General features: G+C 42.3%; 1 protein-coding gene across 3 annotated transcripts in view; it reads right to left on the bottom strand.

Moving 5' to 3' along the window:
• The window catches only part of SMARCC1 (SWI/SNF related, matrix associated, actin dependent regulator of chromatin subfamily c member 1), a 202416-nt gene that overhangs the window by 114649 nt on the left and 74390 nt on the right, over positions 1 to 13377 (bottom strand). For all 3 annotated transcript variants that reach the window (XM_025374994.1, XM_025374993.1, XM_025374992.1), the window contains exons 8-10: positions 12230 to 12305; positions 10676 to 10801; positions 5492 to 5613 (exon numbers count right to left, since the gene is read on the bottom strand). In XM_025374994.1, coding sequence (XP_025230779.1) covers positions 5492 to 5613; positions 10676 to 10801; positions 12230 to 12305 — 324 coding nt within the window. The remainder of the gene's footprint in view (positions 1 to 5491; positions 5614 to 10675; positions 10802 to 12229; positions 12306 to 13377) is intronic.

Below are 13377 nucleotides of genomic sequence, written 5' to 3'. Positions count from 1 at the left end.
AAAAAAAAAAAAAAAAAAAAAGTTAACAGGCATAAAAAATGGGCAAAAAATCCTACTAGACAATTGCTGGCACTATCACAAAAGGGACTTAAATTAGTGTAATAAAATAAGAACTGCTAAGGAAATATGATATATTCTAAGATTTATAAGCAATCACATATGTGATCAAAGATATGTACCATTGTGTTTTAATGGCCATTTTATCATCCAAATATCAGGAATGGCAAGTAGAATCCCTAAACATAGTACTAAATCTACCATATAAAATCATCCACTGCTCTTGCACCAAAAATTCAATCAAATCATTATTAATTTTTAAAACTAATAAATGCCAGGGGGCTCAAAAAAATAAACCCAGTAATGATTCTTTACCTTTAGGGATTACAAGGGATATACAACAGAAATCCTTACCTCACATAACAGGATTCACAGAAACACAGAGAAATACAATAGAAGTATTATATTTCAGTGCAGAGAAATGAATAAAAGTACCAAGAAAATACATCATAGAGAGGTTGTAAGGACTGAAGGTTAGAGTTAAGTTGAACCTTGAGAATTGTTTAACAATTCACTAAGAGGTAAGGGCTGGGTGTGGTGGCTCATGCCTGTAATCCAAGAGCAAGGGAAGGCCAGGAGTTCGAGACTAGCCCTTGGAAACAGAGCGAGACCCCATCTCTACCAAAAAACAAAAAATTTAAATTTTGAGACAGGGTCTCACTTTGTTGTCCAAGCTGGAATGCAATGGTGCAATCACAGGTCACTGCATCCTTGAACTCCGAGGCTCAAGTAATCCTCCTTCCTCAGGCTCCTGAGTAGCTGAGGCTATAAGTGCACGCCATCATGCCCAGACTATTTTTCTTCCTTTAATTTATTCTAGATACAGGGTTTCACTATGTTGCCTCAGGTGATGTCAAACTTAAGCGATCCTCCTACCTTGGCCTCCCAAAGTTCTGGGATTACAGGCATGAACCATGGCTCCTGGCCCAAAAAGTTTTGTTTTCTTTTCTTTTGTTTTGGTGGGGGCGGAGGAAGGAGACAGTCTTGCTCTGTTGCCCAGGCTGGAGAGAAGTGGCACGAATCTCAGCTCACTGCAACCTTTGCCTTCTCAGGTTCAAACAATTCTCATGCCTCAGCCTCCCCAGTAGCTTGGATTACAAGGGTGCACAACCACGCCCGGCTAATTTTTTTTGTATTTTTAGTAAAGATGGGGTTTCACTATGTTGCTCAGGCTGGTCTCTAACTCCTGAGCTCAGGCAATCTGTCCACCTCAGTCTCCCGAAGTGCTAGGATGATAGGCATGGACTATTGCACCCAGCCTCCAAAAAGTTTTTAATGCTAAGCCAGGCATGGTGGCATGCACCTGTAGTCCTAGCCACTGAGGAGGATTGCTTGAACTCAGGATTTTAAGGTTACATGATTGCACCACTGCACTCCAGCCTTTATTCTGCACCCTGAATATTCTGCATTGTCTTTTTTTAATGATTATTTATTTATTCTTCAGCAGATGTTATTATACTAATTTAAGCCCCTAATTTATTTGTTATTGTTTTTTATTTTTTTCTGCCAAAGAGCAAGATCTTGTCTGGCAAAAATAAATAAATGAAATATTTTTTAAAAAAGACAATGCTTCAGGATGCAGAATAATGGCCAAAAGGTATAAGAAAAGAAAAACAGGCCGGGTGCGGTGGCTCAAGCCTGTAATCCCAGCACTTTGGGAGGCCGAGATGGGCGGATCACGAGGTCAGGAGATCGAGACCATCCTGGCGAACGCAGTGAAACCCCGTCTCTACTAAGAAATACAAAAAATAGCCGGGCGAGATGGCGGGCGCCTGTAGTCCCAGCTACTCGGGAGGCTGAGGCCGGAGAATGGCATGAACCCGGGAGGCAGAGCTTGCAGTGAGCTGAGATCCGGCCACTGCACTCCAGCCTGGGCTACAGAGCGAGACTCCGTCTCAAAAAAAAAAAAAAAAAAAAAAAAAAAAGAAAAGAAAAACACACTTGCTTTGGGAAGTACTGCATAGCAATCTAAAGTGCACTGTGAAGTGAGAGTGGAAATGGAGAAAAAGCTGACTGAAACAGCATGCTGGGCCAGCCTGAGTTCTACAGTGCAGAAAGAATGCTCAAAGTTCCCTTTGAGGGATGACATGTTGGCTTAGGTTAGAATAGGATACATAAAGTAAAACTGTTTTCCAAATAAAAATCACATGAGTTTTTTTGTTTGTTTGTTTTTGTTCTTGTTTTTTTTTCTTTTTTTTTCTTTGAGACGGAGTCTTGCTCTGTCACCCAGGCTGGAGTACAGTGGCGTGATCTCAGCTCACTGCAAGCTCCGCCTCCCAGGTTCACGCCATTCTCCTGCCTCAGCCTCCCCCGAGCAGCTGGGACTATGCCCGGCTAATTTTTTTTTGTATTTTTAGTAGAGACTGGGTTTCACTGTGTTAGCTAGGATGGTTTCCATCTTCTGACCTCGTGATTCACCCATCTCGGCCTCCCAAAATGCTGGAATTACAAGCATGAGCCACCGTACTCAGCCTTTATTTTTTTTTTAAACAAAAGGAAGGAAAGTACACTTGGAAGAGGGCTAAGCAGGCAACTTGAAAGACAAGTGCTACATGATGATTTTTTAAAAGCCTATAAACCTAAAGGCAGCAGAGAGATAAAATACTTAAAGGGGAAGAAAACATACAATGCAGATGAATGAAACAAAAGTTGGGAAAACAGATTTCAAAATATTTTCTAATTATATTTTCAACATAATTCTAAGGAGAAACGTAAAATGAGAAAAGGTGTGGTCATTACAAGGCAAATGTATTCCATTAAAGTACATGCATACATATATTTTAGAGAACTCAATCTGGTATGCGTTATATTCAAAGTAGAGGGTACATGTCACCACTGTGAGCCTCAAGCCTCCTAGGGATCACATCTCGGTTCAATAACCACTGGTGTCCCGGCACCCCATTTTATCTCATCATAGTTGACAGTGCTCTCCCTGCAAAGATCTCAGGTAGCTCCAAAATCTCTGAACAGCAACAGCAACATTCAGACTAGAAATGTAAGAAACAGGCTAGGTGTGGTGGCTCATGCAAATAATCCCAACACTTTGGGAGGCCGTGGTGGAAGGACTGCTTGAGACCAGGAGTTTGAGACCAGTCTGGGTAACAAGGAGAGAAAACATCTCTACAAAAAATACAAAAATTAGCTGAGTGTGGTACTGCACACCTGTAGTCTCAGCTACTCAAGAGGCTGAAGTAGGAGAATTGCCTGAGCCCAGGGGATAGAGGTTGCAATGGGCTGAGATCACACCACTGTGCTCCAGTCTGGGCAACAGAGCAAGACACTGTCTCAAAAAAAAGATGAAATGTAAATATATATAAAAGGAATGTAGGCCAGGCATGGTGGTTCACAACCCTGTCTCAAAAAAAAGATGAAATGTTAAATATATATAAAAGGAGGCCGGGCGCGGTGGCTCACGCCTGTAATCCCAGCACTTTGGGAGGCCGAGGCGGGCGGATCACAAGCTCACGAGATCGAGACCACGGTGAAACCCCGTCTCTACTAAAAATACAAAAAATTAGCCGGGCGCGGTTGTGGGCGCCTGTAGTCCCAGCTACTCGGGAGGCTGAGGCAGGAGAATGGCGTGAACCCGGGAGGCGGAGCTTGCAGTGAGCCCAGATCGTGCCACTGCACTCCAGCCTGGGCGACAGAGCGAGACTCCGTCTCAAAAAAAAAAAAAAAAATATATATATATATATATATAAAAGGAATGTATGCCAGGCACGGTGGCTCATGCCTGTAATCCCAGCACTTTGGGAGGCTGAGGCGGGTGGATCACGAGGTCAGGAGATTGAGACCATCCTGACCAACATGGTGAAACTCTGTCTCTACTAAAAATACAAAAAAATTAGCTGAGCGTGGTGGCACGAGCCTGTACTCCCAGCTACTTGGGAAGTTGAGGCAGGAGAATCGCTTGAATTTGGAAGGCGGAGGTTGCAGTGAGCTGAGATTGCGCCACTGCACTTCAGTCTGGCAACAGAGTGAGACTCCATCTCCAAAAAAAAACAAAAAAAAAACCTGTAAAAAATAAAGTTACCCCATAAACAGCTAATGAAAAATCTATTTTTATAATTTCAATTTTCATGTCATAATACATACGGGCTCAAAAACTAAGTTTTTAAAGGTTTTTTGATGACTGTAACTTGCTTAATAATATATGAAACTAAGAGGTTTTTAAATGCACCTAAAGACTTCTATTAGTAAGAGTGTTGTCATAACTACCCTTCAGGAAGTAATATGATTCAAGGAATCTTCTGGGAACAGAAATGCTAACTAGGGTAGGGAGGAAAGTCTATATAAGGAAACTGCAGGAGAGATGATGTCAATTGTACCTTTACACTTCAATCAACATCCAAAAAGTTGACTATCACATGAAAATAATCAATTTACAGACCATAGTTATCTTGCTAAGTCTAAACTATAAAAATTATAATGGGCCGGGCGCGGTGGCTCAAGCCTGTAATCCCAGCACTTTGGGAGGCCGAGACGGGTGGATCACGAGGTCAGGAGATCGAGACCATCCTGGCTAACATGGTGAAACTCCGTCTCTACTAAAAAGTACAAAAAACCAGCCGGGCGAGGTGGCGGGCGCCTGTAGTCTCAGCTACTCGGGAGGCTGAGGCAGGAGAATGGCGTAAACCCGGGAGGCGGAGCTTGTAGTGAGCTGAGATCTCTGGCCACTGCACTCCAGCCTGGGCGACAGAGCGAGACTCCGTCTCAAAAAAAAAAAAAAAAAAAAAAATTATAATGAAAATATTTTAAGCTACGCAAACCAGAAATTATGTATCTTAATATATACCAATTATTAACTACCATATACCATTTATTAAGTGTGTATTTAAGGCCAGGCAATGTGCAAAGGCTTTAAAGTCTCATTTAACCCTCAAAACAATCTATTCAGTAGAAATCATAATCCTCATTCAACCAAAGCTCACTAAGTACAAAAGTTGTACTGCCATGCTTTGCTGAACATCAAGCAGCCACGTATTCACCTCTTCTATGAGTACATTTTGTCACAAATGGGACAAATGGTAAAATCAGAAAAGGAGACACTAAACTTGGTGAATATAATGTCTTAAACTCCTTACCAGCCATGCTTCTCAATACATACTTAGATACAAAAAAAAAAAAAATCCAAGTGATTTTCCAGGCTCAGCCTCTCAAGCCTCATAAATCCAACAGCCAGTTCCACATCTCCTTGTGTAGAACGTCTAACAAGCATTCCAAACCTAACATTCAAACAGGCGTGCACCACCACGCCCAGTTAATTTTTATATTTTTAGTAGAGATGGGATTTCACCATGTTGGCCAGGCTGGTTTTGAACTCCTGACCTCAGTTGATCTGCCTGCCTTGGCCTCCCAAAGTGCTGGGATTATAGGTGTAAGTCACTACACCCGGCCTGTTTTAATGCCCTTTGAATCATGTAATCGTTCTTACCCTTTCTTGCCACTTTTCTTCCGTGATTCTGTTGGTGTCGGAGGCGGAGGCGAAGGCGAATGTTTCCTCTTTCGAGCATTAGCTGATGCTTTTCTATCTCTTCTTTCTGGACTTCTGACTGGCTAGGAAGAAGTAAATGGAAATAAATATCAGCTATCTTTGCTCCTCAGTTTCTACAAATCCTTGGCAAAAGGTGAGTCTCCACATACAAAGACAAGAGCATATCCTTAGTTCAGAGCAAATGAAAAGAATATCATTAATCATCCAGGAACACCAGTAATCAAGAAACTTTCCCTGATCTTTCAGGTGATATATATCATCAATGGAAGTATCAGCTATCAGTTATTCAAACTATGCTATAATAGACATGCTGAAACCCTGCACAACTAAAAACTGGTACTGTTCACATTCTATGTTTTGAGGTGGGAAATGTATTTCAATAACTACTGGAAAAATATGAAATACACTCTATTAAACTGACAAAATACAAAGACAGGCCAAATGATCCTGTGAAAATGTAGCATTACAGGAATTATTCTTAATCTCTAAAATAAATAGAAGATAACTTTATGTTATAAGAAATGTTAAGCAAGATGGCAACATAATTTAGAAGTCAACGTCTGGCCGGGCACGGTGGCTCAAGCCTGTAACCCCAGCACTCTGGGAGGCCGAGATGGGCGGATCACGAGGTCAGGAAATTGAGACCATCCTGGCTAATATGGTGAAACCCCGTCTCTACTAAAAAATAACAAAAAAAAAAACTTGGTGGCGCCTGCAGTCCCAGCTACTTGGGAGGCTGGGGCAGGAGAATGGCGTAAACCCAGGAGGTGGAGCTTGCAGTGAGCTGAGATCGGGCCACTGCACTCCAGCCTGGGTGACAGAGTGAGACTCAGACTCAAAAAAAAAAAAAAGAAGTCAAGGTCTAGGGCCGGGTGCCATGGCTCATGCCTGTAATCCCAGCACTTTGGGAAGCCGAGGTGGGAAGATCACTTGAGGCAAGAGGCAAGGAGTTCAAGACCAACCTGTCCAACACAGGGAAACCCCATCTCTACTAAAAATACAAAAAATTAGCGGGGTATGGTGAAGCATGCCTGTACTCCCTGCTACTCAGGAGGCTGAGATATGAGAACTGCTTGAACCCAGTAGGCGAAGGTTGCACTGAGTCGTGATCATGTCACTGTACTCCAGTCTGGGTGACAGAGCAAGACTCTGTCTCAAAGAAGGAAAAAAAAAGTCAACCTTTATAAGTAAAAACTATCCCGGTTTGCAGATGATACAATTTTATACATAAAAAAAGCTACCAGACCTAATGAACAAGTTCAGGAAGGTTGCAAGACATAAGATCAACATACAAAAGCAAGCCTGTAGACAGTAACTACCAATTTAATAAAACAGACTATCATAAAGAAAAAAACACCTAAATGACCAGTACTAGATTAGGTAAAAGCATGAGAGGCATAAGTAAATAACCTAAAATTAAAACATCAATTAGGCTGGTCATGGTGGCTCACACCTGTAATCCCAGCACTTCAAGAGGCCGAGGCGGGGGGAATGCTTGAGCCCAGGAGTTCAAGACCAGCCTGGGAAACATAGTAAGACCTTGTCTCTACAAAAACAAACAAAAAAAAAGTTAGCTGGGTTTAGGGGTGTGCGTCTGTCACCCGAATTACTCAGAATACTGAGCCGGGAGGATAGCTTATGCTCAGGAGGTCAAGGTCACAGTGTGCTACAATCGCGCCACCACACTTCAGCGTAGGTGACAGAATGAGATTCTGTCTCACGCCAAAATGAAAAAAATCCATGAATTAAATGTTAATTTTCTCTGTTGCCATCCTATTCCTTTCAACTGCATTTCCATTGAGAAGCTCCATGGCATCAAACTGAGAACCTTGAACACCTTATGAGTATGTAATAGCAGTTTGAAAAAAATCTAAAGGATATACACCTTTGAATGATACAATAAATCTGAAGTTGAATTTTTTTCTTTTTTTTTCTGAGACAGGGTCTCACTCTTGACACCCAGGTTGGAGTACAGTGGCATGATCTCAGCTCACTGCAACCTTCACCACCCAAGTTCAAGCGACTATGGATCACTGCAGCCTTAACTTCCTGGGCTCAATTGATCCCCCTCACCTCAGTCTCTCAAGTGGCTGGGATTTCAGTTGCGCACCATCAAGCCCAGCTAATTTTTGTATTTTTTGCAGAGACAGGGTCTTGCCATGTTGCCCAGGCTAGTCTCAGACTCCTGCGCTCAAGCACTCCACCTACCCTGGCCTCCCAAATACTGGAATTACAGGCGTGAGCCACCATGCCCAACCCTAAATTTTTAAACAAATATCCTTTTTTTTTTTTTTTTTTTTTTTTTTTTTGAGATGGAGTCTCGCTCTGTCGCCCAGGCTGGAGTGCAGTGGCCGGATCTCAGTTCACTGCAAGCTCCGCCTCCCGGGTTCACGCCATTCTCCTGACTCAGCCTCCGGAGTAGCTGGGACTACAGGCGCCCGCCACCTCGCCCGGCTAGTTTTTTGTATTTTTTAGTAGAGACGGGGTTTCACCGTGTTCGCCAGGATGGTCTCGATCTCCTGACCTCGTGATCCGCCCGTCTCGGCCTCCCAAAGTGCTGGGATTACAGGCTTGAGCCACCGTGCCCGGCCCAAATATCCATTTTTATATAACCTCCTAAAAATAAATGAATAAACAAACTAAATCAGAACAGAAATGGGTATGAACTGGTCGGTTAAAGAATGTAATGTAGAAACTGGAATATTCCTAATGACAAAAAAGCCTTCAATTAAAATATATTAAGGGAAAGCAAATATGTAACTGTATCTTCTGGAATGGTTAAAATAAGAGAATATGGAAGAGTCATCAGCACCATAAGACTGGTGGAAGGCCGGGCGCGGTGGCTCAAGCCTGTAATCCCAGCACTTTGGGAAGCCGAGACGGGCGGATCACGAGGTCAGGAGATCGAGACCATCCTGGCTAACACGGTGAAACCCCGTCTCTACTAAAAAATACAAAAAACTAGCCGGGCGAGGTGGCGGGCGCCTGTAGTCCCAGCTACTCGGGAGGCTGAGGCAGGAGAATGGCGTAAACCCGGGAGGCAGAGCTTGCTGTGAGCTGAGGTCTGGCCACTGCACTCCAGCCTGGGTGACAGAGCGAGACTCCGTCTCAAAAAAAAAAAAAAAAAAAAAAAGACTGGTGGAAAAAAAAAAATTTGACGAGTCCAATTCCAAAACAAACAAGAACCAACTGCAAGTAAAAAGGTATGACAAAGACTCAACTGTAAAACATTTTTCTCTTTTTCTCTAATTTTTTTTATCATTTGAAAAGACGAGGTCTTGCTACATTGCCCAGACTGGTCTCAAACTTCTGGGCTCAAACAATCCTCCCACCTCGGCCTCCGTAACTGCTGGGATTACAGGTGTGAGTCGCTGGGCCCAGCCATTTAACATTTTTGTTTCCTAATAGTTTTCCTAAAAATTGGCAAGGCATGGTGGCTCATACCTGTAATCCCAGCACTTTGGGAGGCCAAGGCTGGTGGATCAACTGAGGTCAGAAGTTCAAGATCAGCCTGGCCAAGATAGTGAAACCCCATCTCTACTGAAAATACAAAAATTAGCCAGGTGTGGTGGCACGTGCCTGTAATCCCAGGTACTTGGGAAGCTGAGGCAGGAGAATCACTTGAACCCAGGAGGCAGAGACTGCATTCAGCCAAGATCGTTCCACTGCACTCCAGCCTGGGCAACAGAATGAGACCCCGTGTCAAGAAAAAAAAAAAAATTAATGTGAAAAACAGTAAGGTTTTCATAGTAAAGTCACAGCACTGAAATAGGTATGAAAGAACTGTACTCTGCATATCAGTGGTTCAAAGAATATCCATCTCTAAGATGTTTCAACAAAGTAAAACAGGCCAGGCGCGGTGGCTCAGGCCTATAATCCCAGCACTTTGGGAGGCCGAGGCGGGCGGATCACCTGAGATTAAGAGTTCAAGACCAGCCTGGCCAACATGGTGAAACCCCATTTCTACTAAAAATACAAAAATTAGGCAGGTGTGGTGGCGCGTGCCTGTAGTCCCAGTTACTTGGGAGGCTGAGGCAGGAGGATCGCTTGAACCCAGGAGGTGGAGGTTGCAGAGAGCCAAGATCGCACCACTGCACTCCAGCCTGGGCAACAGAGTGAGAATCTGTCTCAAACAAACAAACAAACAAATAAATAAAGTCAAACAATACCCCAGGAAAAGGAACCAGAAGTCTCTAAAGCTACCACAAATCCAATACTAACACCCCTTCTTCTCAGTGTCAAATTGTCTTCTAGTGACACCTACTGCACGAATTGTGCCTTCCACAAGTTGTGCCTTACAAGGAATCACGGGTAAATATCTAAGCGACTGAACTTCTCAAAGGATTAAATGATATAAAATGTCAAATCATCCACCCTCAGAAAAGCGGATTGAACTATAACTGTTAAGATGCTTAAGGCCTGTACTTTACACTACCTACCATCTGTGGATTAACAGTTATTTAAGAATATTAAACAGGTCAGGTGTGGTGGCTCATGCCTGTAATCCCAGCACTTTGAGAGGCCAAGGCATGTCACCTGAGGTCAGGAGTTCGAGACCAGCCTAGCCAACATGGAGAAACCCTGTCTCTACTAAAAATGCAAAACTTAGCCAGATGTGGTGGCAAGCGCCTATAATCCCAGCTACTTGGGAGGCTTGAGGCAGGAGAATCGCTTCAACCCAGGAGGCAGAGGTTGCAGTGAGCCGAGATTGTGCCACTGCACTCTAGCCTGGCCAACAGAGCAAGACTTTGTCTCAAAAAATATATACACATATTAAACAAAATGAGTTTTCCATAGGAAAACCAACGGCTACACTAAATTCTGCTGTGATGATATTACACTTCAGATCTAGTGGGCAAAATCAGCTATACCACTATCCTTCTGCATGGGCCACTTTAAATCTTAATAACCTTTTAAGATTTTCATACCCCTTTTTGGGAGGTTATTAGCTTCTGAGATGGCTGTTACAGCCACTTAGGAATTTTCACCTGATGGCACATCAGCCATCAGGTAGATGTGAAAGTTCCTAAGTGGTTTGTATATGACAATTTATTGATGAAGATTTAGTAACATTTAGGCCAAGAAGACAGACTTAACGGTGAGAAATCATGCCAAAGAAAATACCTCTTCATTCTTGGTTGAAATCCGCTGACGAAAACTCACAGGCTTCCTATTTTCATCCACCTCATAATCCTCCTCATTCATCCATTCATTGAAAATATCAGTGTCCAAAATCCATTTCACATGAACCTAAAACCATATCAAATCATGAATATCTACATAAATAACAAAATCACTCAAGGTTTTAAAGTATTGAAAAGGAAACACGCTGATTTATTTTCAAAGCCTCAAATGCATAAAACACATTAATAATGTAATACTACTAATGATATATGAGGTATACTCCGGAGCCTAGTTTCCTTCCTAACAATGTGATACCATAGTAAGTAATCATTCCCAGTCTTAAACTTCTGATACTATAATCTACAGGGCAATAAATGTCTAAAAATCCTTCAGTAGTACTTCACAACATTACATGGTTCATGAGTCATATGGCTTACTCCTTTACTATTAGATGATAGTATAATTTCAACATTTAATTTCCAAAAATAGTTAAAAATAGAAAAATCTGGAAGAAGAGTACAAAGTAGTGCTTTTGTTCTGGACTACTCTTACAACCTGTACAATTAATTTTTTTGTTTTGAGATGGGGTCTTGTTACAAAGGCTGGAGTGAAGTGGTGCAATCATGGCTCACTGCAGCCTCAACCTCCTCAGCTCAAGCAATCCTCCTGCCTCAGCCTTCCAAGTATGTAGCTAGGACTATAGGGCACTTGACATTATGCTCAGATAATTTTTTTTTTGGTAGCTCAGGCTGGTCAAGCAATCCTCCTGCCTTAGCCTCCCAAAGTGCTGTTATTACAGGTATGAGTCACCATGCCCCACAAAGTTTAAATTATTTCCACTTCAAAAGTTGACTAACAAGTCAGTGTATGGACTCTTACTACATTATGGTAGAAATGATTAATAAAGTAAGTCTACATCCTTCTAAAAGTCACAGAGGCACTGCTTCCAAGCTTTCCAAATGACATCATCAGTGATGTTCAACTCTACTCCTCACACTCCTCTCTCACAAACCACAATCTGACCTGCCTTTGGATTCTCCTCAAACATCAAGCACTGCAGACATCTCATCTAAGACCTAGATAATAAAGTCTTCGTAGCCATGCATATCTTGTAAATGGATGACAGGAAAGGGAAACCAACATTCTGTATCTCCTTAGAGAGACTGCTTAGAAAACAGCTGAGAAAAGCTATTAGATTATTATAATAATTTTTTTTGGCCGGGCACGATGGCTTACACCTATAATCCCAGCACTCCAGGAGACCGAGGCAGGCAGATCACCTGAGGTCAGGAGTTTGAGGCCAGTCTGACCAACCTGGTAAAACTCCGTCTCTACTAAAAATACAAAAATTAACCAAACATAGTAGCGTGTGCCTGTAGTCCCAGCTACTTGGGAGGCTGACGCATGAGAATCACTCGAACCCGGGAGGCAGAGGTTGCAGTAAGCCAAGATCACACCACTTCACTCTAGCCTGGGCGACAGAGTGAGACACCATCTCAAAAAAACAACAAAAAAAGAGATTATTATAAGATTTTTTTTTTTTAAATCATTTACCTTCCATGGCTTTTCTGGAATTGGTGGATCTTCAATTTCAGCATCAACATCATTACTATGGACCCAAGTATCATAGCTATAAAGGAACAGAAAAGAGAAAAACAAATTAGAGTCAAAGGTAATTTACTAGAAAGACTTTTACAAATAATAAGAACATATTTTAGAAATACTACTAAAATCCCAGCCTGGTCAATATGGTGAAACTGCGTCTCTACCAAAAAATACAAAAATTAGCTGGGCATGGTAGGACGTGCCTGCAGTCCCCACCACCCAGGAAGCTGAGGTGGAAGAATCGCTTGAACCCAGGAGGCAGAGGTTGCAGTGAGCCAAGATCATGCCACTGCACTTCAGTCTGGACAACAGAGTGAGACCCTATCTCGAAACAAAACAAAACAAAACACTAAAAGAAATACTACTAAAATCTATTAATAGCAACTTATTAGACACTTTTGTCCTTACTATTCTGCCAAGAAAGCTCCTCTGTAGAGGTCACCAGTAAATAACGTATATATTGCTAAATCCGAAGGTGAAGACTGAGACCAAAAAATTTTAAACAGCTGCTTGCTCTTTCCTCAAAGCATTTCCCTCACTTGGCCACCAAGAAAGTACTATATCACCTAATAGTCCTTATATTCACCAGCCTCTCTTCAAGTTTCCATGCCAGTTTCTGGTCTTAGTCCCAAACGTCTTCAACCTTCAAAAGTTCCGAGGTTCAGTTTTTGGAAAAATCCTTCTCCCCTGCTAATTTCATTCATTCCTATAACTTTAAATACATACTGATGACTTCAAATTTTATGTCAGCACTCTCCCATGTATTCTGAACTCATAAATCCAACAGCCAGTTCCACATCTCCTTGTGTAGAACGTCTAACAAGCATTCCAAACCTAACATTCAAAGCTCAACTTGCAATGCTACCCTGGCCCCAGCGATATACTCTAGCCAATCATTTCCACTTCAGTAATGGCAACTTTATCTTTCCTGCTGTTCAGGCCAAAATCATTGGAAACAGCCTTGATTCCATTCTCAAGCACATCCTGTAATCAAACCAACTGCAAATGTGACCAGCTCTAACTTCAAAAGTATGTCTAGAATCCATCTAATTCTTACCCCTCCACTCTGCTCACTGGTTTTCCGGCTTCTGCCATTG

Source organism: Theropithecus gelada, chromosome 2 (genome assembly GCF_003255815.1).
Source record: "Theropithecus gelada isolate Dixy chromosome 2, Tgel_1.0, whole genome shotgun sequence".
Taxonomy (NCBI): domain Eukaryota; kingdom Metazoa; phylum Chordata; class Mammalia; order Primates; family Cercopithecidae; genus Theropithecus; species Theropithecus gelada.
The sequence above is the reverse complement of the archived record's forward strand: the minus strand, read 5'-3'. Positions and strand labels throughout refer to the sequence as shown.